At 49.8% G+C, this 23,800-nt stretch overlaps 2 protein-coding genes and 1 non-coding gene across 5 annotated transcripts in view; all 3 read left to right on the plus strand.

The window, feature by feature from the left end:
* Positions 1 to 5,791: 5,791 nt before the first annotated feature.
* CWF19L1 (CWF19 like cell cycle control factor 1) lies at positions 5,792 to 20,343 on the plus strand. The gene is made up of 14 exons (XM_074592493.1): positions 5,792 to 5,884; positions 6,100 to 6,184; positions 7,745 to 7,823; positions 8,579 to 8,680; positions 9,463 to 9,677; positions 10,717 to 10,835; positions 11,542 to 11,626; positions 12,493 to 12,633; positions 14,939 to 15,050; positions 16,680 to 16,759; positions 17,667 to 17,876; positions 19,351 to 19,470; positions 19,939 to 20,036; positions 20,141 to 20,343. Exons 1-14 carry the CDS (start codon positions 5,862 to 5,864, stop codon positions 20,289 to 20,291), a joined length of 1,620 nt encoding a protein of 539 aa, XP_074448594.1. The 5' UTR covers positions 5,792 to 5,861; the 3' UTR covers positions 20,292 to 20,343.
* Positions 19,045 to 19,184, plus strand: LOC141745911 (small nucleolar RNA SNORA12). Its single transcript, XR_012588166.1, has one exon. It is a non-coding gene; the product is annotated as a small nucleolar RNA SNORA12 (small nucleolar RNA).
* The window catches only part of CHUK (component of inhibitor of nuclear factor kappa B kinase complex), a 39,879-nt gene continuing 36,225 nt past the window's right edge, over positions 20,147 to 23,800 (plus strand). Inside the window, exons 1-3 of one of the 3 annotated variants that reach the window (XM_074592490.1) lie at positions 20,147 to 20,526; positions 20,606 to 20,700; positions 22,169 to 22,283. In XM_074592490.1, the coding sequence (XP_074448591.1) occupies positions 20,365 to 20,526; positions 20,606 to 20,700; positions 22,169 to 22,283 (372 nt within the window). In that variant the 5' untranslated portion in view covers positions 20,147 to 20,364. Of the gene's footprint in view, positions 20,527 to 20,605; positions 20,701 to 21,381; positions 21,521 to 22,168; positions 22,284 to 23,206; positions 23,440 to 23,800 lie in introns of those variants that run through there. The other 2 variants (XM_074592491.1, XM_074592489.1) reach the window with 2 other exon arrangements.

A 23,800-nucleotide genomic window follows, 5' to 3' on the forward strand; every position in this document is an offset into this window, starting at 1 on the left:
TTGAAAAGCTGACCCAGAGACCCAAAGGAAAGGCTGGCCCCTGGAAAAGCTGACCTGGAGCCACAAGGTAGGAGCTGGCCCCTAGAAAAGCCAGTTTGGAGCCACAGTGTAGGAGGTGACCCTTGGAAGAGCCGATCCAAAGCCCCAAAGGAAGAGCCAACCAGGAGCCCCAGATGAAGAGCTGGCCCCCAGAAAAGCCAACACAGACCAGCAGAGGGTTAGCTGATCCCCAGAAAATCTGACCTGGAGCCCCCAAGAAGGATCCAACCCCTGGAAAAGCTGACCTAGACCCCCAAAGGAATAGTTGGCCCCTGGAAAAGGTGACCAGGAGCCCCAAAGGAGGACCTGACTCCTGGAAAAGCTGACCTGGAGCCCCAAAGGAGCATCTGACCCCAGGAAAAGCTAACACAAAGCCGAAAAGGATGAGCTGGCCCCTGGAAAAGCTGACCTGAAGCAGCAAGGGACCAGCCAGCCCCTAGAAAAGCTGACCAGGAGCCCCAAAGGAAGAGCTGGCCCTTGGAAAAGACAATCCGGAGACCTAGAGAGCAATCCTGCCCCTAGAAAAGCCTACCAGGAGCCCTAAAGGAAGAGCCGTCCCCTGGAAAAGGTGACCAGGAGCCCCAAAGGAGGACCTGTCTCCCAGAAAAGCCAATCTGGAGCCCAAAGGAACAGATGACCCCAGGAAAAGCCGATCTGGAGCCCCAAAGCTGGAGCTGGCTAGTGGAAAAGCTGTTGCCACCAGCAAAGGAACCCATGCTGCAAGCTATCTTCCAACACTTGCTGTCCCAGCACATAGTGGAATTGCCAGCCTTCCTCCTCTCCAGGCTGTGAATCCTGGCACTCACATCCCAGAGCTCAAACAAGAAGATGGGGAATACTGCAGCTGCCAGCAGTGTGCTGGGGTGGTGGTGGGTGGAGGTGTTGACCCAGTGTGCGCTCATTGCTCTTTCTTTTGCAGTGAAGTGCTCCATGTGGAAGAGCATCTCAGACACCTATGACCCTTACCTGGACTGTTTGCTGGAGATCAAGGTACTGCAGTAGGGTCAGGGAGGGGAGGAGCTTGGCTTTCACGGGGAATGTTCCTGCAACTGCACCATTACTGCTCTCAAGTCTCCTTAACCTGCCAGTGTCGAGGCACAGTGAAGACAAGAGGGAAGCAGCAGCTTCCATTGTTGTGCTGCCTTCTCTGTCTGGCAGAGCAACGCCTGTTGCCTGAGGATGAGCCATGACTCCTCCATTGAGGCTCCACGGTGTTGGGGTGCAGCCATGGTGCAGCCATCCCTTGCAGCATGCTGGCCGGTGCCTAGTTGGTGGCAGGCTCATGGGTTTGGTGTATTCTGTGGCCCTGTGCTCATGCTCTGTATTATCTCTCGGGGCTAGCGTCTTGGCAGGGAGACAGACGTGCCCTGATCTCTCCTCTGTCCTTGCAGCAATCCTTGCAGCAAAATAGTGAAGGCGCTGGAGCTGTCTGTGAAGCCAGCTGTGCTGGGTGGGGAGAACGCCTACATTTGTGCTAAGTGAGTGTGTGGGGCTGTGGCTGTGGGAAGAGACCCATGTGTGTGCTGGTGGGAAGCAGATGGAAAGCCTGCTGCAATACAGGGGCAATTCTCAACCTGCTCCATGGCTAAATCATGAGATACATGGCCCTGGAAGCCTGCGATGAAGCCTGCCACTCCTCAGCTCCCTCCTCTCATGACGAGGACCTGAGCCAGCAGACATGGCCATGAGCAGGTGCCCTGGAGCGCTGTCTGATGTCAGCAGAGTCATTTCCATGGGTTTTGCCCTTGGCTAGGGCTGGCAGTCATCTGGGTGGTGGAACAGCTTGACCTCTGCCTGGGGAGAAAGGGTCCCCATCTCTTGAGAGATGGGACTCGTAGGACAGCTGGGCTGCTCTTGCTCTAGCAAGAACACCATCTGCTGTGCAGGCTCCTGAGACATCCTCTCTCTGCAGATGGTGGGGTACCCCGAGTTCTCGAACATCCACCCTTATGTGTCTCAGAACCACTGGGATCCTATCATGTACCAACTCTGCAGTGCTGGTGCACTCTGGGTACAGCTGCCACGAAGGGCACTACTACTACTACATGAAGGTAAGCCCAGGGCGCTCTCTTGGCACGCCCTCTGGGCTGGGGGCTGGTGGGTGCTCGTGTGTCCCTGTAGGAAAGGAGGTTGCTCAGCAGATGCATGGTGTGGAGCACTGGATGGGAGGTATGGGCTGTGTTCCACCACAGGAAGCATGGATGTCTGCTCTCGCAGAGTCCCCTTGCCTGCCCTGGTCCACCTGTGGGTTTTGGGTGGAGGACCTCTGCCGATGGGCAAGGAGGGTCCCCAGACACAGCCTGACCCTGTTCTGTCTTCTTCCACATGCCAGCAACGGGCAGTGGTATCAAATGAACGGTGACCTGGTCCACTCCAGCAACATCAAACTGGTCCTCAACTAGCAGGCCTATGTGCTGTTCCACCTGAGGTGAGAGGGCCCTGTGTCTCCTGTCCACTCTGCCCCCTGCTCTCAGCATTTGGGACATGGCTGGTAGCACGTGCCTGACTGGGGAGGAGCTTGGCCCAAGTAGCCCCAATGCCTGTGTGCATGTGCTGGCTTGGAGGAGGGTGGCAGGGAGAGGTCCAGCTCCCTGTCATGGTTTTGCTGTAGATCAAGAGCACGTCATCTCCTTGGAGCTTCTGGCTCCTGTTTCTTGTGTGCATCTCTGATGAGAGCTTTCCAGTCACTCAAACCCTTGCAGTTAACACATGTGCTTTCTCTGCCTCCACCAAAATCCCCAGACCCAGGAAGAGCTTGGAGGGGCCCATTCCCAAGTTGCCTCCAGCCTGCCTGGACCAAAACTGTGACCAATGGGCCCCTGTCTTCACCACTGATGGGCTGGGTGAGTCCTGAAGGCTGCCCTCGGCCAGTGCCGAGCTGGGAGCTGATGCCCCTCTGCCTGCTCCGCGAGGGTGAGTGAGCTGCAGCTTCACAGGGAGGCAGGTGCGCTGCTCTGAATGGGCAGGCGTGAGGGACGGATCCTGCTGAGCCAAGGGTTCCTGTGGGCCTGGGGAGGAAAGTATTGCTCTGTGTCCTTCTCTCTTCCTCTTTGACCAGACACCAGACATGCTGCTGGGGAAGACGCTGCTGGGGCTGGAGGAGGTTGGAGTCCCTGTGGCCCACAGCAAGTCTGGGACGTGGCTGAAGCTGCTGAATGGAATCGCACTGCTGAAGCTGCCCACTGAGTCCCCATCACCCAAACTGTCCCTCAAAGCCACACACATGGCCGCAGTGCTGCCCAGTGATGCAGCCTGGTGGCCCAAGAAGCTGCTCTCCACCTACATCACCCAAGCTGCTGCTGGAGCCCAGCCCCAGCCAGGAGACTGGGGACAGTGGGGAGAATACTGGGATCCTGGAGAGGGACTCCTGCAGCAGCAGTGCTGCCAGCCCAGCGCACGGCACAGTGAGGAAGCTGGCAAAAGTGTCCCAGAAAGCCAAGAGAGGAACCAGCATCTTCTGCACCTCTCAGGAAACAGACTGTGTCATGGACCTCCCTGCTGGTCCCAGCGCCAAGCCAGCTGCCCCTGAAGACTCCAAGCTGGCCAAACTGAAATCCTCCCTGTTGGCCAGCACCACTCTGGAGCAGAGCAGCACCATGTCACCACCACCAGCCAAGAAGCCAGCGCTCTCTGACAAAAAGGTGAGTCTGAGCTTCTGCCCAGAGTCTTCAGTAGGTGCCCTGTGCTTTCTGAACTGAGGCTTGTGTTGGGGGCAAGTGTAGAGCTAATGCTGGGTGTCTTGCTAAGCTGGAGGTGTGTGTGGAGAGCCCCTCAGCCCTGGGGTGTAGCACTGTCTCTGCCTTCCCTCTGAGTTGGGGTGTGGGCCCAGGCCCCACTGTTGTCCACATACCTGAGTGATGCAGGAGAACTGGCTGCTGCCTTTGTAGTCAGGGCAGAGGGGTGGTTGCACCAGTCCCTGCAGCGGGGTGGCCTCACCAGCCTGCCTTCTCATGGCAGCGTGTCCCCTGGGGCAGGTGGGAGCAGGTGATGCTGCAGCTGGAGGGCTGTGGGTTTTCCTTCTCCCTGGGCAGTGGTGTGGAACTGGCCCTCCAGGCGCTCCTGTGCAGCCAGGGCTCGGGACTGGGGTTTCTGATCTTAAAATTTCCTTCCTTCTTTTTTTCCTGTGTGCTTCTAACTGAACTTCTTCTTCTACCACCCTCCCTGCATTCCCCTCCCCTCACTTGTGTCTGTTCCCCTCCCCATTTTTTGAGCTCCCCTTTCTATTTTCTCCTCTAGGCTCACAGAAACCTCTTTTTATGCTGCCAAGTTTTTGTTTATGTCAATAACTGCAGGGCAGTGTCATGCAGGAAGTGAGTGGAAGCAACCGCCACACACAATTTGCTGAGCACACCTACCCCACAACCAGCACCCACCCCAACTCCCCTCCCTGGCCTTTTGGCAAGTCGAGGTGAGCAGTGCCAGTCTCTCCCAGGCACCTGCATGGCGACAAGGCCAGTAGCAGCCTTGGGGTAGTCCACAAGGCAACTGTCTGGCATTGCAGATGGCTTAAGGGGTGATTTTGGCAGCCAGCTCTCTTGTTCTCCTGGTCTGGCAGGGCTTCCTCTGGTGCACATATAGAATCGTAGAATTGTCTAGGTTGGAAGGGTCCTCTCAGATCATTAAGTCCAACCATCAACCTAACACTGCCAAAACCACCACTAAACTGTGTCCCTCAGCACCACGTCTACCCATTTTTTAAATACCTCCAGGGATGGCAACTCCACCACTTCCCCAGGCAGCCTGTTCCAATGTTTCCCAATATCCACCCTAAACCTCCCCTGGCACAACCCGAGGCTGTCTGCTCTTGTCCTATCGCCTGTTACTTGGGAGAAGAGACCGACCCCCACCTCGCTACAACCTCCTTTCAGGTAGTTGTAGAGCACGCTAAGGTCTTCTCTCAGCCTCCTTTTCTCCAGGCTGAACAATCCCAGTTCCCTCAGCCACTCCTCAAAAGAGCTCCAGACCCCTCACCACCTCCTTTGCACTTCTCTGGACTCACTCCAGCACCTCAATGTCTTTCTTGTAGTGGTAGGGATTAGAAAAGACCTTTGGAGATCATCTAGTCCAATCCCCCCGCCAAAGCAGGGTCACCCAGAGCAGGTTGGACAGGAACGCATCCAGGTGGGGTATGAACATCTCCAGAGGAGGAGACTCCACAGCCTCTCCAGGCAGCCTCTTCCAGTGCTCTGGCATCCTCAAAGGAAAGAGGTTTTTCCTCATGTTCAGATGGGATTCCCTGTGTTCCAGTTTGTGCCTGTTGCCCCTTGTCCTGTCGCCGGGCACCACTGAAAAGAGTCTGGCCCCATCCTCCTGACACCCACCCTTTAGATATTGATAAGCATTGGTGAGGTCCCCTCTCAGTCTTCTCTTCTCCAGGCTAAACAGCCCCAGGTCTCTCAGCCTTTCCTCATCAGAGAGCTGCTCCAGTCCCTTGGTCATCTCATAGCCCTTCACTGGACTCTCTCCAGTAGTTCCTTGTCCTTCTTGAACTGGGGAGCCCAGAACTGGACACAGCACTGCAGATGTGGCCTCACCAGGGCAGAGCAGAGGGGGAGGGTGACCTCCCTCCACCTGCTGGCCACGTGCTTTTTAATGCCCCCCAGGAGACCATTGGCCTTCTTGGCCACAAGGGCACATTGCTGCCCCATAGGCAACTTGTTGTCCACCAGAAGTCGCATGTCGTCCTCTGTTCCCCGGAAGTGGGGGAACAAGAGGTTCCCCGCGCCCGGAAGTGGCGCCGGGCGGAGCATTTGTCGCGGCGCACCCGGAAGTGGCGTGAGGTTCCGGGCGCGGCAGTGTCTCTCAGGTTGAGCAGCTTCGTGATGGCCGCTGCACCTCTGCGTGTGTGAGTGTGACTGGAGGTGGAGAGGAAGAAGAAGAAGAAGAAGGGGGTAGTAGGAGAAGGAGGGACAGGAGGAGGAGGAGAAGGATGGGGGGGGGGGGGGGAAGAAAGGGAGGAGGAGAAGGATGGGGGGGGGGGGGGGGGGGGAAGAAAGGGAGGAGGAGAAGGAGGGCGGTGGGGCACTGGTCTCGCGGCTGCTGACACCCCCTGTCCCGCAGGCTGGCATGTGGCGACGTGGAGGGGCAACTGGAAGCTCTCTTCAGGCGAGTCCGGGCTATCCAGGGCAAGAGCGGCCACTTTGATGTAAGGCTTGGGGAGTGGATGGTATGGGTGGGGTTCCCGTGGGGGTGGCTGGGGGCAAGGAGCTTGCACAGGGTGATGCTGATCTAAAAAAGAGTGAAAAAGTCCACAAAATTGAGCGGCCGTGACGCGATGGCCTGCTCTGAAACCGTAGCAACAGGGAATAGGAAGCCTCTGACACAAAAAGCCCATAAGCATAAATAATCCAGTCTTGAAAGTTAGTCGTTGTCCCAAGTGGAGCCCCAATGGAACAGAAAGTTGAATGGTAACCTGGTGGTAGCTGGTAGGATGAAGGTGTAGCCTCTAGTTACCTTAGATAATTCTAGTAATAAAATTACATCTCCAGGAGGAGATTTTACACGTAAGTGTAAGGCCACCTTGGCGTAATGAGCCAGACAGGAATTGGGACATGCGCAAACGATTTTTTTGTTATATAATTAGAAGTGATCAATCAGCTGTCTTGATGTGATTTTCCTTCGTTACCTTTTTGTATAGAAGACTCTGGATGTTTCCTAACAGGTGTGCTGCCTTTGCAAATTATTGCCTAGAACCCTATATGGCACAGAACTGGAATAAAGCAAACATCTCGGCTCTGTCTGTGAATTGGGAGAAGCTCTTGGGTGGGTTTCGCACTGAGGAGGGTGTTGCTGCTGTTGTTGCCCCCCTCCTGAGCTGTGAACCCCTCCTCGTTCTGCTCGGGGTACGAAGGGGTACGTGGAGGGGGCTTTGCAGCCCCCTCAGCACTCCTTGCTCAGCAACAAAGTGTTGGGAGGAGCCATAACCTGTCGGCAGAAAGTGCGGAAGAGCAACTGTTGCCTTGTCGTATTTAAACCCATTAATGTTGCTGTTACACGTTTAGTACTAGATGCAGATAAGGGCTATGAAAATGGTCAAGGGACAGGAGCACCTCTCTGATGAGGAAAGGCTGAGAGACCTGGGGCTGTTTAGCCTGGAGAAGACTGAGGGGTGATCTCATCAATGCTTATCAATATCTAAAGGGTGGGTGTCAGGAGGATGGGGCCAGACTCTTTTCAGTGGTGCCCGGCGACAGGACAAGGGGCAACAGGCACAAACTGGAACACGGGAAATTCCATCTGAACATGAGGAAAAACTTTCCTTTGAGGATGCCAGAGCACTGGAAGAGGCTGCCTGGAGAGGCTGTGGAGTCGTCTCCTCTGAAGATATTCAAACCCCACCTGGACACGTTCCTGTGCAACCTGCTCTAAATGAACCTGCTTTAGCAGGGGGATTGGACTAGATGATCTCCAAAGGTCCCTTCCAATCCTGACCATTCTGGGATTCTGTGAAGGCCCAGTTGGATGGGGCTTTGAGCAACCTGGTCTAGTGGAAGGTGTCCCTGCCCATGGCAGGGGGTGTGGAGCTAGTTGGTCTTTAAGGTCCCGTCCAACCCCAACCATTCTATGATAAACACAGAGGAACCTCTTCACCATACCAAACAAAATGCTGTTGAAGCATGTCCCAGTATTGGGACAATACAGCATATTATGAAAATGTGGCATGTGTTTTGTCTTTGGTCAAATTGCAACTCTTGCTTGTTTCTAGATGCTTTTGTGTGTTGGGAATTTTTTTGGCGCTACTTCAGAGGCAGAATGGGCAGAATATCGCACAGGGGCCAAGAAAGGTAAGGAAGGCATTGTCACTCTGGGTATTGCACTATTTTGCAACCCAATTCACTGTCTCATTGCAACGTGTTTTTGAATTCAGAAGTTGCAGTTAAACAGTGTAATGTTAAAGCAGTTAAGATCTAGTGGGAAACCTCTACACAGGAGGGCAAGATGGGTTTGTTTCAAAATAAAACTAATTTCTGTCATGCTCTCAGACTCAGGAGCACAAAAATGCGTGTGTCCAAGTTGCCCGCCCACGATTTGGGTGTCAAGGCCTGTGCCTGGATCATCTGGCCGGCGCTATTAGCACTGCTAGTAGAGACGCAGGCGCTGCTAATTGGTGTCAGGGTCTTCTCTGTCCTTGCCTGGATGTCTTACGGCTCCACTTCTGTTCCTATTAGTGCCTCCTTACATTTTCAGCGTGCAGGCTGCTGTGTGGAGCAATCCTTGTTTTCTCAACCCAGGTAGTCTGATAAGCTCCACATAGATGTTTACTGCAGTTCGGTCAGCAGGCTGTGGGATTCCAGCACACCTGCCAGTGTGTAGCCCTTTTGCCACTCCTGGTGCTTCCCTTACAGAAATTCCCGGTCATTCCCTGTTCACTGAATGAAAAACAGCAATAGTTTCCTTTTTAAGAAGGGAGAGCAGCAGCAGGTTGTTGGGGTGTGTAGGAATGGATAGGACCTGCTGCAATTCCTAGTAAATGTGGACTGAACTTGTGCTAATGTACTTGAATTAAAGCAGACTGAGTGCATGTCGTCCTCTTCCTCAGCTCCAATTCCAACCTATGTGCTTGGTGCTAATGACCAGAAGACCGTCAGCTATTTTCCAGATGTCAGTGGCTGCGAATTAGCTGAGAACATCACTTACTTAGGTAAGGGTGCAGGTGGTTTGTGGTAAAGGATATGTATTGGCCCATTGTTGCTTTCATGAGGGTTTTCTGATATTCCCACTTCAAAGCCCTTCCTTTTACTGGAAGTTTTAAGGTGGCATTTCTTACTCCAGGTTTCAGACTGGAATTGAACTGTATGTTGAAAGGCTGATACGATCTGCTATGGAAAATATGAAAGAGAACCCTGGTTTTTTTGTTGTTTTCTAACACCGAACTTGTCAAAAGGAATAGTGGTTGAAAGAGTCTGTTCTTTGAGAATATCTTATTCCCATAGCATGCCTGTCTTTGTATGGGCAAGGTTTCCTAATTGAAGTATGATTTTGCTGTGCTCTGAGGCTGTACTGGAGTAGCAGAGGTAAGAAGCGTCATCTTTAAAGATAATGAAGTTGTAGCAAAGCTGAAAGGAAAAACTACTTTCTTTCTAGAATGCAACCTGACAAAAACATAACAAGTAAAGGCACTTGCAGTTGGCTTTTTTTCACTCTGCCTTCATACTGAGCTTTTGATATGGATTGACTTTGGGGAAGCAAGATAGCAGTGAGGAGAGAAGACTGGGGGTTGTCTGAACAGACTCAAACAGGGTTTGAGTCATTGCACTAAAACATGTCTTTACCGCAATTTATGGGCATAGAAAATGAGCTGTCTGTAAGGACAGTTTCAATAGAATAAGGCAGGACTGCTGAATTTGGTCCTCTGTCTATGATGTGACTAAGAGATTACTCTCAGTGCCTACATTTCAAGTGTGTGCTTCTCTGTTAATGCAGGCCGTCGAGGTCTTTACAGCGGTGCTTCTGGACTGCAGATCGCATACCTGAGTGGCACCGAGTCCCAGGATGAGCCAGCTCCTGACTACAGTTTTAGCGCAAGGGATGTGTCAGAATTAAAAACATCTTTGTTATCAAACCCAGACTTCAAAGGTGTTGATATATTGCTGACGTCACCCTGGCCCAGAGATGTGGGGACTTTTGCCAACAGTGCAGTAAGTGCTCGGTTTTCTGGTGGAGTGGGTTTCCAGGTGGATTTAACAAAGCATTGTCTTTCTGCATGCTTTGGCTATTTTGGCTATTGGGTCATCTCTGAATGCTTGAGAAAGCTAAAAGTAAAAAATGGACAGTGGATATTCTGGTTCTTCAGAGAAGGACCATTGGGGAGGAGGATTTATGAAACTTCAGGGTGTTTTATCTGTCCCTGCCTGAAAAAGCAGAGTCAGTAGCTTTCATCTGATCGCAAATGTTGCTCTGAATTTAGTTGGTTGCAGTTGCTGTGGAACGATGCTGGTAGTCTCTGGAGGGAGACAGGCACTAACCCACCCCCCGTTTTCTTGGGGGTGGGTTAGTGCCTGCCCAGCTGTCGCAATGAAGGGCTGTGACAGATGCCTGCCAGGTCAGGTCCCTGTGCTTTTACCGAAGATAACACGCTACAGGTGACAGATGTAGGCTGTTTCTGAACTTCTCTCTTTTCCTTCTCTACTTCACTTCTGAGTCTAAGGCTAATGGAGAAAAGGCAGCACAAGAAGAGCCTTCACCCAAGGAAATGGTTGGAAGTCTGCTCTTTGGTTGTATTTTGTTTTGCTCTGACTTCTCGGGGATGGGAGTGGGATAAAATTATGCCTCCTAAGGGAACCTTAGAGCTTTCCTATTTGCTTGACTCATGCACTAAAGCTTTGGTACTCTCGGCATGTGGTCAAAACTTGTCTTAATGATTTGGACATCTGTTTGTGTTTTCCAAACTCACTCTGTGCTGCCCTGGCTTCACAGGACCAAGAGAAGGAAAACATGAGAAATGTGGATTGGTGAAACGAGTGGATGTAAACCCTGAGTACACAGAATGGAATAAATGAGTAGGCTCTGCTTGGCAATAAGAGATCAAGCCCTTTTGACTTTTTTTTTTTCCACTTCCAGGGAATGCCACCCACTATAGTCAGTCTCTACATTTCCAGCATGCAGTTCTGTATGAAACTGTTTCTTTTCACTAGTCTGATGCATTTTTTTAAATATAACTTGGTTTCTATTTTATAGGGAGAAATAGATACCAAGAAATGTGGCTCCAAGTTAGTATCTGATCTAGCTGCGAGTCTCAAACCAAGGTACCACTTTGCTGCCCTGGAGAAGGCCTATTATGAAAGACTTCCTTACAGGTTTGTAAGACCCTGTGAAATCTCATTTATTTTCTAATTAGAGTTCAATTTTTAAAGAACACAGGAGGACAACTTTAAAATAATTTTATGAATTCATCCAGCCCCGACATAAGGTCAAGATTGTTTCTCAGATGCATCTTATTACTGTAATTCCTGCTGTCTTGAAAACCGTGCCATTGCTGACAACCCTCTTCCCAGTACATTGGTGTGAATCTGATGCCAAATTAGTTGCCCTCAGGTGTGTTTAAACAGTATTCAGCTTAATTCAGGGGTGTATCTTTGAAAATGTATCATGGAAAAGCTTGTGTGGTGAAGAGAGTGGTGTCTTCAGTCATAACTTTGTATATAGAACGTGACTAGTAACATAAGGTAAGCGTCAGAACAACCTACATGTAGAACTAAGGCTGTCATGTTAACGTTGGCTAAGATTATTATCCTTTCCGCAGGAAACACTTTAAAGTGTATAGCTGTTTTCAGACCAGTGAATTGTCCTCTCATCTCTGTATTTGGACTGCAATGAGATGCCGTTTTGGTCTGTGCAGCTGTTTGCTGTTAGATCAGTCTGTCTGTCCTCAGCCCTCCTTGTTCTTGGCCGAAGACTGTGTGTGGCTGACATTCTGAGTAGCTTCATGGAGGACGTGTTGTTTTCCCACTGTCGTTTTCTATGTTGTATATGCCAGTACAATCAAGTTTTACTTCCTTACAGAAATCACACAGTGCTACAGGAGACCCCACAGCATGTGAGCAGGTTTATTGCACTTGCTGATGTTGGCAATACAAGCAAGAAAAAGGTACTGACACTCTTGAATCTTTCTTCTTTTCCCAAGTACAAGTAATAGGGCAGTAAGCCCAGCTTTGGCTAGCTATAGGACAGTGTTGGTCCCTTAAAAGCTTGATTGAAGCAGAGGGGTCTGTCGCACTTGAGTAATAGACACCATTTGCACATTACGTTAGAAGGGTAAGGGCTGCAAGATGTGCTCTGAGGCACTGTTGTTCTTCTCTCCCTGGTCAAATGGCATCTAGCTGTGAAGACAGCTGCAGAGGAAAGTGGTTAGAAAGCTGCCATTCCTTCCTCTTACCCAGCTGCCTTATGTATTTTCTGTTCACAGGCCTGCTTTAAGAAGGAAGCGAAATTCCAAAGGATCCCATACACATCACTAAAAATTACTAACTTCTGGGATGGGAAGGGGCTGATTTGTTTTGTTGGGGTTTTTTTAAGCTGTTTCTTTTCTCCTCTTAAGAAAGTTACAGAATATTGGTATAGAAGGACAGGTTGCTAGTGGTTAAGAAGGCATAGGAACCAGGCCTGGTAACAAAAAAAAGGTCCAGGAGTTCTGTACAGAAAGAATACCTGGAAACAGGCAAGGATCAAGGTTGTTTTCTTTTTCAAGTAGGATACACTGCTGCTTTTCAAACAGGTCTTTCCTTAATCTGGAATGAGGAAGCACTCCATAAACTCTTGGTTGTATGGGGTGGGAGACTAGCACAGGGAGTGTGTTTTTCATGTCCTGCCTTAGCTTAAACACTGACTTGCTGAGTTCTTGCAGTGCTAAATCATGTGTTACCATTTCAGGATGGCTTAGTTCACAACCAATGTCTTCAGAGTTGCAGTCATAGGAAAAGTTTCTTGCATTTGAGCCATCTGTCTTTTTTCTAGTATCTGTACGCCTTCAGCATTACGCCGATGAGCTTGATGGACCCTGCAGAGCTGGTGAAACAGCCACAGGATGTCACCGAAAATCCATACCAAAAATCACGGAAGGAAGCTCAGAAGACCAAAGCACGCCTGTGTGCAGAGGTAGCTGCTGCCTTCTTCCCCATGTGCGCACTCTGTTTTCACTCTCTGTGTTTAGCGAGCTTAAAACAGCGTTCAGCTTTAACCGTGGAATATTTCTGTCCAAAAACCTTCAGGGGTCTGCATAAACCATTTGCATCAACCAAATTGTATAAATGCAATGCATGGGAATTTATTACAATTTATTACAATTTGCTGCATCCCCAACAGGATGGCCGGCAGGTCGATGGAGGGGATTTTGCCCCTCTACTCTGCTCTGGTGTGACCCCACCTACAGTGCTGCCTCCAGCACTGGGCCCCCAACATAAGAAGACCACGGACCTGTTGGGGCGGGTCTAGAGGAGGCCACGGAGATGATTAGAGGCCTGGAGCCCCTCTGCTGTGAGGACAGGCTGAGAGAGCTGGGTTTGTTCAGGCTGGAGAAGAGAAGGCTCCGGAGAGACCTTGTAGCAGCCTTTCAGTACTTAAAGGGGGTCTACAAGAAAGACGGGGACAAACTTTTTAGTAGGGTCTTTAGCGACAGGACAAGGGTAATGGCTTTAAACTAAAAGAGGAGAGATTTAGACTAGATATAAGGAATAAATTTTTTACGCTGAGGGTGGTGAAACACTGGCCCAGGTTGCCCAGAGGGGCGGTAGATGCCCCATCCCTGGAGACATTCAAGGCCAGGTTGGACGGGGCTCTGAGCAACCTGATCTAGTTGAAGGTGTCCCTGTTTACTGCAGGGGGGTTGGACTAGGTGACCTTTAAAGGTCCCTTTCAACCCAAACCATTCTGTGCTTCTTCCTGCAGGTCTGCATGGTGATGTTGTAGTTAGATCTACTTGCTTCTCAGGCCTGTCCCTTATGGGCGCCTCAGCACACATGGTCTTATTTTTTCTAAGCTTGTAGGTTACAGATTAGTCCTTTGCAGTTGGCCCCCAGTTTTCTCCCTTAGACTGCTGGCTACTCAGATGCTACTTTCTTTTATGTTGCATTTCCATTGTATCCCTCAGTGCTGGTGAGCTAGCTTTTGGGTGCCGTTGTGTGGTTGTTTTTTTTTTTTTTTTCTCGAGTGTCTGTCAAGTTACCAGTTCCATGCGCCTTTACAGATCAGTTGCTTGTCACCTGAGGGCAGAAACGTTCCTTCCTGGGGCCTGAACACTCTGGTGTTGGTGTCAGAAGATTTGAAATTGCCAGCTTCGTAATTTTGATCATTAGACAAGTGGATTGTGTTCATCAGTGTAGAGACTCGGATTGTTTCCCTGTGCAGAGCATGTTTTGCCCTCTGAGCATTGTGGGATACTCCACTAATGTGGACACAGAATAGCAATGCCTGTATATCTTAATGTAATGGAGAGAAGCTAAATCGGGAAATCATTGGCAGGGGGGGAAAATACTCAGCCTGAAGTTAGTCTTGACTTGGACTTTGCTGGAACAGTGTGTCAGGTAGGAAGTGCAAGCGCTGGTCTCCAGCCTTTCTCCTTGGAGCATGCATGCAGAGTGAAGGGCTGGCTCCTTCCAGCTGACAGCGTGGGTGGGCATGAGGGCAACAGGCACCTCCCAACCCCTTTAGCTGTGACAGCCTCCCTGTCCCCATCTGAGACTTGCTGTTGTGTTAAACCCCTGGCAGTAAGGCTTTAAGTAGACCAAACAGTCCATCACTTGATGGAAGCAAAAGTTCTCGTACCTTTGAGCTTCAATATCCGATTGGAGACAGGCGCGAAAGCTTGTGAAGTTTACTGGGAAAACTGCTTCCGCTGCACATGCTGGTTCTTCCAGCATGGGTTAGATTTTAGACTGCAGTTGTGCTCCCATGTGGAAGCCAAGCTAAGCTGGTGTGAGCAGCCCTGCTCTTTTGCTGTCATCTTCCCAAATGCTTTCCTCTGCATCATTAAAGCCTTCTAATGGCATTTTGCCATACATGACAACTTAGTCAAGTGGTTTCAGCCTCTCTGGGAGTCTGTTGAGAAGTTAACATCTCCAGGAAATACAGACATTCTTTTGGCAATGGCTGTCAAGTGAAAATGAGATTTGAATAATCCATAAAATCAAGCAATTCTGAATGTGCAGCATAAGGCTAAATAGGAGAATGTGGCAATTTGGGGCGGCTCTCCCAGAATTTTTTCCCTGGCTGAGGCGGCATATCCAGGCAGGCAAAGTTGGCTGTGTTTCTAGGAGAGGTCAATTCATTCTGTTCCAGGATATTGATGCTTTTGCTGTTGTTCGAAGGTAGTGATACACCTCTTCAGGAAAAGGCAAATTCTTGTATGTACTGTGACTCTCTATGATGCAGTTGTAATGGGCTTCGGTTTTCATTTTCTAAACAGGAAGAACCAGCTTGTCAGTTTTTCTTTGATTTGAACAAGCATCAGGGAAAGAAACGTCCCTCAGATGGGAAAGAGACAGGGAACTCCCAACCTAAGCAAGCCAAAAAACCCCGTAAGTATGCAGATACTTTTTTCCTGAGTTCTTCCCTTGAGGCATTGAAACATCTCGCTCTTCATTTTTCTCAAGCTGTTGAGCTGTATATGTCAGCTTGACAACACGCTCTGTTGCTATCCTAGACACTGTGGGAGTACAGAGTAACGAAGGGTCCCTTGTTTCCTACAAACCTGACAATAGGTGACTGAAAAGTCAAAAGGATAGTTCAAAAGGTAGTTGGGTCTGTGGTGGTTGCGGTTGGGCTGATGCTGTTTACCCTCTGAACATGACAACAGGCACTTTCACAAAGCGGCACGTTTCCATTCAGAGGGACTGCAAGATCATGGTGCTGATGTGTTCTTGAAGCACGGCTTCGGGTGTTCTGTGCTGTGACTTCGCAAAGTATAAATGAACTGGGAAGGGAGGAAGCTCTTCTGTTACCTCTGAATTTCTGTGCTGTAAATCTCATTAGAGTTTGTCTGACTATAAGAAACTGAAATGAAATCTTTAAGGAGCATGACTTCCCATTGGCAGTGTTATTGCAAGCCTCTATCTTTAGAAACGTTGGTCTTGGTTATAAAGAAATTCGGGCTTAAAATGCAAATGTAGGTGTCAGCCTCCCCTTTAGTTTCTGTGAAAGCTGTTCTCACTCCCAGCGGGTAAGAAGACATTCTTCTAAAATGCCTCTGGTAGATAAAGTCTGGTTGCCTTTGTTATATGAGACTAAGTTGTTTGGTTTTTATCTATTAGATTTCCAAACCCTTTGCACAGTCCTTGCACATAACAGGTCTACAGGATAAATTACTGTATGCTAAAATGAGCACATTGTCATTGCAGAAGCACAACTGGCTGTAATGGCAGTCAGTTTTGAAGAAAGAATACATGTGGGTTTTCTTGTTTTCCCCCATCACTTCTGTAGGACAGCGTGCCATTGTGCATATTCATATAACTTCCAAAACTTTCTGGAGTTTGGTATCATGAGAAGAGAACCTTGTTACACTGTTTTGCTCAGAAATTAATCCCAGAATTGGACATTTGGTTTTCTGTGGTTCTTGGGAGAGCCGCCTCATGTTTATTGCATTTGCAAAGCTGCTTGTCTAATCCTGTACGCAGCCTGCAGAGGAGGTAAATACAGCGTTTCGCCCTAAGGAGAGGGCCTAGCTTATCAATCCCATCGACTTGTCTTAAAGGTCAGCTCAGGTATCGCAATTTGGGTATGAATTCAGGTGTTTTGAGTGTGATGAACAGGCCAGAACTGACAGGTGTGTTTGGCAGCATCTGTCCTTGTCTGTACCTATGCAGTAATTTTACCTCGTTTTGATTTGTTTAAATTCGCTGGTGCTTTCCTATTAGTGAGCTATAACCTCTAAATCCTAGAATTAGTGCTCTTCCATTAAGTTAGAGCACTCGATGGGAATGGCAGTCAGCAAGGGCGTGATTGCTGCCACCTCCTCTCTTGCTGGAATTTCCCAGAGGCACCAGTTCTCTGACCAGATCTGCTTCCAGGAGCTGTGTCTTTCTGACATCTTCAGCACTTTATCAACTGGGAAAGGTGGCTGGAAAATAACAGCTCTTCCAGATCTTGTTCCATTCCTTGTTCTGACAAATAAGCCTTGTGCTAACACTTGTTTCTCTCTCCCCATAAAGCACAGCCCACAGGGCCCTGCTGGTTCTGCCTGGCCAGCCCAGACGTTGAGAAGCACTTGGTTGTTAGTATTGGCACACACGTAAGTACCTGTAGCATGGTCTTTGCTACGTGGTGGCAGAATCATGCTACGATACAGCAATATAAAATATCATTCTCCAATTTTAAATCTTAGAAAAACCCTAACAAACTTGATTTGAAGCTGACTCTCAGTTTCGTTTTCAGTTTCTTCATATCTCCCCTACAAAAGACAAAAGTATATAGATAGTTTTTTAAAAAATGAAGCAGTTTTGCTCCAGCAGCAGAACTGGATGACAGTGTCAGAACACTTTTTGCTGTGCCAGCCCTCGTGGTTTGCTTATGTTACCATCTGGCAGAACTTTCCCAGTGTTAACTCAGTGTAAACTGGGACCTGCTTTGGCTACAGGATGCACTGTCTGGAGTTATGCCAGATCTCCCTGGGATGACTGGTTCCGGTTTTATTCTATATATGTTCCATTTTATTATATATAGATTAAACAGGATATAAGATAGCTTTAAAGCTGACATCTCAAAGTACATCTTGGAGATCAGTTCTCTCATTGATATATTCGCTTTGCTTGACGTTATTGTTCCTATATAGCATAATCCACTTATGGATTAATTAAAAAGCTGTTCACAACTTTCAAGTGGATTTTTTTGTCATAGTAAGAAATTCTAGCCACAGTGGTGAAGTTCACTCAGACGCTTTCCTGCAGACAAGGCATTCTCTGGCATTCAAGAGTTTTGGGGTTTTTTTGTCCTTCGGCAGGCCCTCTCTCTTTCTCATTCTTCTAATAATTAATAAATTGCTAAAAAACAAAACAAGTCAACACAGAGAAGACTTTCCTGTTCCTGAGGCAGAATCAGTAGGCGGGGGGATACTTGGAATATGGTCAGAGAGTACATTTCCACAGCATGGTAAGTGTGTGTTGCTCACAGTGTAACTGGTGTGTATTGTTTCACTCTAGTGCTATCTCGCCCTGGCCAAAGGTGGCTTACTGCCTGATCACGTCTTGATTTTGCCTATTGGCCACTATCAGTCGGTGGTGGACTTGTCTTCAGAGGTGGTGGAAGAAGTGACCAAGTACAAGTCTGCCCTAAAGGAATTTTTCAGAAGCAAGGGAAAGAGATATGTCCTGTTTGAAAGAAACTACAGGAGTCAGCATCTGCAGTTACAGGTATGGTTTTAGTGGCACCCTGGGAGAATAAAATTCTCTGCAAATGAAGGGAAAGAGAAGGCTCACCTTCAAAATTCTCTCTTTTGTCTGTGCCTTCCCAGAGTATGGAGAGAAGTTGTCCTACCTACAGATGGAGCCAGAGCAAAAATAAAACTGGTTTCCATGCACTGGTACAAGTTAGGGGTTAACCTGCTGGAAAGCAGATCTGTGGAGAGAAACCTGGGACTCCTGGTGGACACCATGAGGCAGCAGATGTGCCCTTGTGGCCAAGAAGGCCAATGGTCTCCTGGGGGGCATTAAAAAGAGCGTGGCCAGCAGGTGGAGGGAGGTTACCCTCCCCCTCTGCTCTGCCCTGGTGAGGCCACATCTGCAGTGCTGTGTCCAGTTCTGGGCTCCCCAGTTCAAGAAGGACAAGGAACTACTGGAGAGAGTCCAGTGAAGGGCTAGGAGATGACCAAGGGACTGGAGCATCTCTCTGATGAGGAAAGGCTGAGAGACCTGGGGCTGTTTAGCCTGGAGAAGAGAAGACTGAGAGGGGACCTCACCAATGCTTATCAATATCTAAAGGGTGGGTGTCAGGAGGATGGGGCCAGACTCTTTTCAGTGGTGCCCGGCGACAGGACAAGGGGCAACAGGCACAAACTGGAACACAGGGAATCCCATCTGAACATGAGGAAAAACTTTCCTTTGAGGGTGCCAGAGCACTGGAAGAGGCTGCCTGGAGAGGCTGTGGAGTCTCCTTCTCTGGAGATGTTCAAAACCTGCCTGGATGCGTTCCTGTCCAACCTGCTCTGGGTGACCCTGCTTTGGCGGGGGGATTGGACTAGATGATCTCCAAAGGTCCTTTCCAACCCCTAACATTCTGTGATTCTGTGCCGGGTCTGTCACAGTCCTTTAACTCTTCCTGTTACAGCAGCACAGCATTGGTTGTGCTGAGTGGGTGCAGAACACTTTGCCCTGCATGGAACTGATTAAAAAGCCCACAGGGTTTTCAGATAAGACTTTGCTCTGACTCCCAGTTGTCTCACACTGGCAGGTGAACTGCGGTGCTTGCATTTGTAGGCTGAAATCTAAAGATATCTGCAGAACTCTGGTCATTGTCTACCGGTACCAGCCCTTTTGATTTGCTTTTTATTTCTGTCCTTGTGTGTCAAATCGTTTAGTGGTTTATTGTGGTGGTTTCTGTATTTGGCAGATCTGTCACTATAGCAGAGCGGCCTTAAACTACCACAGAGATCAGAATGGAGAAGGCTGTGCTGAGAACTTTTTCAAGCTTTTGGTTTTCAGCCTTTTTCAGCTCCTACAGAAAAAAATCTCATAAGTTTAAGCCTGTACAGATGGGTGCATGCCTGTCTTGTTTGATGACGCTGAGTAGTACTGAGGAGCATACCAGCTCCAGTGATGGACTGATCGCTTTCTGCAAGTGGGTTCATTTTGTCTCTTCTTTTACGGAAACGTTGTCCTCCATCTCCAGGTGATTCCTGTCCCGTTGGACCACTGCACCCCCGAAGACATTAAAGAGTCCTTTATTGCACAGGCACAGGAACAGCAGATTGAATTAGTAGAAATCCCAGAACACTCAGATATCACGCAAGTATGAGACAAGATTTCACCTGTTGAATTTATTCTCCCTGTGTCCCATCTTGGGTGGTGGTGTGCCTCTGAGGTCCCTTGTTGTTGCCGTTAAGAGGCAGAACGTTGAGGACTTGATTTGTGCCAGATGTGTTCTGCTGCAGGCAAAGTTCCCGCAAACACCAGACGCGTGGCTGATCTGAAAATGATTCCAGCTGTGCCTAGGGCTTGCTGGATTCATTCCTTCTGATACCGAACACCAACCCTCCTTCAGTGCTGTGGCACGGAAGGAGGCAGTTTTGGGTTCTCTTGGATGAGAATTTGCAAGAAAATCTTCCTGTTGTATCAGAGAAATCGTGGAATGTCAGAGAAATGACATAACATCCCTGCCTCTCCCCTCCGTTACTCCTTCACTTCCCCTCCCCTTTACTCCCCCCTTACCCCTCTGCCTCTCCCCTTCCTTACCACCGCTCCTCGCCTCCCCCCCCAGGTGGTGCAGCCGGGAACCCCCTACTTCTACGTGGAGCTGGACACGGGGGAGAAGCTCTTCCACCGCATCCGCGGCCGCTTCCCGCTGCACTTCGGCAGGTCGGAGCCTTCCCTTTCCCTTCCCCTTCCCTTTCCCTCTGCCCCGCCGCCTCGCTGACGTCATGCGTGACGCAGTGTGGTGACGCGGTGCGCGCTCCTCGCAGGGCGGTGCTGGCGAGTCCGGCGCTGCTGGCGCTGCCGCAGCAGGCCGACTGGCGGCGGTGCGCGGCCGGGCGGGCGGCGGAGGAGGAGGCGGCGCAGGCCCGCGCCTTCCGCCGTGACTTCCAGCCCTTCGACTTCTCCCTCCGGGACTGACGGCGGCGATCGGGCGCGGGGTGACGCGGAAATAAAGGCGGAGGAACCGGTAGCACCGAGTGGCTGCGGCGCAATGGAGCGGGGCGCCAACCCCGCCGGGCCCGGAGGCGGCGCGGAGCGGGCCCCCGGCGGGGCGGCCTTGCGGGGGCAGCCGGCGGGCGGCTGCGGGCCCTGGGAGATGCGGGACCGCCTGGGGACCGGCGGCTTCGGCAACGTCTGTCTCTACCAGCACCAGGTGGGGCCGGGCGGCGGGGAGGGCCGGGGCGGGCAGGGCTGGGCCCAGCCCGGGCGGCTGACGGCGCTGTGTCCCGTAGGACTCGGGCGACCGGGTGGCCATCAAGTCCTGCCGGTTGGAGCTCAGCGTCAAGAACAAGGACCGCTGGTGCCACGAGATCGACATCATGAAGAAGTGAGTGAGGAGGGAGACGGCATGGCCCGGGCAGCCAGGGGACAGTCCCCGGACCAGCCGGGCTGAGGCACTGGGGCGTTGGGACAGCCAGTCCCCGGACCAGCCGGGCTGAGGGTCTGCCCGTCACCTAGTGGCTCTGCAGTGGTTTATCTGTCGTCACAAGATGTCCAGTGGTTCTGCTGTGCTGTACTAGATGATGCCTTGGCTTGGGACCTAGTGACATCCCAAGCCTCTGCACTTTCTTGCTGCCTGGGCTCTTTGTCCATCCCCCAGTGATACCTAAATTCCTCCAAACTCCCAACACACGGTGCACTGAGTTTTCACGTGGTGATGTGAGAACACCAGCATATTCCTGTGCTGTGCAGCACATTCCTCTTTGATGTAGCATCTGGGGAGCTAGGAATTGCTTTTTTTTCTGTCACGCTCCCACAGGTACAGGGTAATGTCTCCTAATGCTTTCTCGTAAGAAACTATACTCTATGCTGACCACTGTCCCTCTCTCTAGCATGTCATTCTGATATTCCTGTGAACCACAGCTGGCCAGGTTTGTCGTCATGGATGTGAGCGCGGTCTCATACAGTTGTTCCCTCGTCCTGAGAATTCCTCGTCCCTTTTTGAGAGAGATCCTGGAGTGTCAAATGCTCCATCGCGCTGGTGGGAGCAGGGATTCTGCTTGGTTTTGTTCTGAGTTGTCCTCACCAAGGCCTGCAGCGAGCCTGCTGCATAGAGCTTTACTGAGCTCCTACTGTGCCGCCTTGTTACCCTCACCTGGCTGTATGCACTAATGTTGGAGGAAACCACTTGGAGGCAACCTGCGTTTGTAAGTCAGAGCTTGGTGATTGCTGTTCCCATTGGCATTTTCACTCTATACGTTTTCTGAATACAAGCACTAAGCTGCACAGCTACAGCTACTCTTGTGGTGGCTTCCAGAGGTGTACACAGAAGTAATTTGTCTTCACTTCCTTCTGGATGTGTCTTTTATTCCCAAGAAGAATGTGTATGAGAGACAGTGAGGAAACAACTGTGGGAATTCACAATTAATTCCTCCCCGTGTATGTGGATTTCACCTGCCTGCTCCTACCTCCCTAGTGCAGTTACACAAGTGTTAGTGGATTCCTGTGAAACCCTTGGGCCAGGAGGAAACTGTCCCCATATGCTGAAACAGAGACAGAATATGTGACAACTTTGCCAGGAATGTGCAGGAATCCAGAACTTGAGCGTGGCTCTCCATTATCTAAGTCCTGTGCCTTGACTTTGAAATGTTGATTCTGCTCATTGCTGGCTTGTGTATTCCCAAAACATAGATTTTATGTATTTCAATACTGGTAGGGACCAGCTGAAGAGTGTACTTCTCAGCAAGGGGAACAGAAATTATACCTGAAACATAAAACATGAGTGGTTGACAGTCTGTTGGCTCATTCTTCCAAAAGAGGAGTCAGACTTTTCATTCATCTTTCCATGTGCTTAGGTTGAACCATCCCAACGTAGTAAGAGCCTGTGAAGTTCCTGAGGAGATGAACTTCCTCGTTAACGATGTTCCTCTTCTGGCAATGGAATATTGTTCAGGGGGTGACCTCCGGAAGGTAGTGTCTGCTTTGCTTTGCAATATTTAGCAAAATAAGGTGGGGTTAATGGTGTTTGACTGTGGTTGTCTGTGAAACCATGTATGTTCTGTGGCGCTTTTTCTTTTTAGGTACTAATGTGGGGAAAGTAAATGTGAAGGGGAAAAAAACCATGCATGGGAAATGAGGCTTGTGTTTTTGAAACCAGAGGACAGGGAACAATCCAAGGGCAGATACTCTTTTATCATGAAGCAGCGTGTCCTTTCATGGATTTGCTTTAGCATTAATACAGCTAGATACTTGCGCCTAGCATGTTTGGCTTTCATAGAATCATAGAAAGGTTTAGGTTGGAAGGGACCTTAAAGACCATCTAGTTCCAACCCCCCTGCCCTGGGCAGGGACACCTCCCACCAGACCAGGTTGCTGAAAGCCCCATTGAACCTGGTCTCGAACGCCTCCAGGGTTGGGACATCCACAGCTTCTCTGGGCAACCTGTTCCACTGTCTCACCGCCCTCACAGTAAAGAATTTCTTCCTAATGTCTAATCTAAATTTCCCCCTTTCAGTTTAAAACCATTCCCCCTCATCCTATCACTGCACTCTCTGATAAAAGAGTCCCTCCGCAGCTTTCCTGTAGATGCTTTAGGTACTGAAAGGCTGCTATAAGGTCTCCCCGGAGCCTTCTCTTCCCCAGGTTGAACAACCCCAACTCCCTCAGCCTGTCCTGACAGCAGAGGTGCTCCAGCCCTCTGATGATCTTCATGGCCCTCCTTTGGAGGGTCCATGTCTCCTGTGCTGAGGGCCCTGGAGCTGGAGGCAGCACTGCAAGGGGGTCTCACCAGAGCAGAGCTGAAGGGCAGAATCCCGTCCCTCACACTGCTGGACACGCTGCTTTTGATGCAGCCTTTACTGCAATGTGTCTCTGTTTGGAGTCTGATCTGGTTTTGATTGATGTGTATTCGGTGTTGTATTGCTCTTGGCACAGGGAAGGATCCTTTTGGTACTGGACTGGGGCCTCCAGGCCTTCAGAGACTTTGCTGTATTCTGCTGAAGTGGGAACTGGCCTTCTGCAAAGCAGTGACAGCCGAGAGTTCCCCAGGCAGCGGCCGCATGGCCCGATAGAGTTTATGCTCCCTTTCCGCTGCAGCTGGATTCAGAAGGCAGCAGTTTGTATAGAGGTGAAGAAGCTAAGCCCTTTTGATTAAGTTTTGCTTGGAAATCACCTCATCTAAGTGGTCCGGAAGCTCATTTTTCAGCAGTTGTTTTTTTGTTTTTTTTTTTTTTACTGGTGTTAAGTAGAGTAACATGAGCAGATGTTGAATGCAATAGCAGCTACTGTATCCGTAACTTACTAAGCCTCATTTTATATTGTTGAGTTGTTAAAACAGTAGGGACAATTTGAAGAGACAGTTTTAAGGTTGGCAATGAAAGGAAGTGGGTATATATTAAAAAAACATTTGGATGTTGCAAACACATGTAGCTGCCTGTGTTCTCGGTGATACTTGGATGTTGTTTTTTGCAGTAAAAGTTCTGAGACTG

This window comes from Larus michahellis, chromosome 6 (genome assembly GCF_964199755.1).
Source record: "Larus michahellis chromosome 6, bLarMic1.1, whole genome shotgun sequence".
Classification (NCBI taxonomy): domain Eukaryota; kingdom Metazoa; phylum Chordata; class Aves; order Charadriiformes; family Laridae; genus Larus; species Larus michahellis.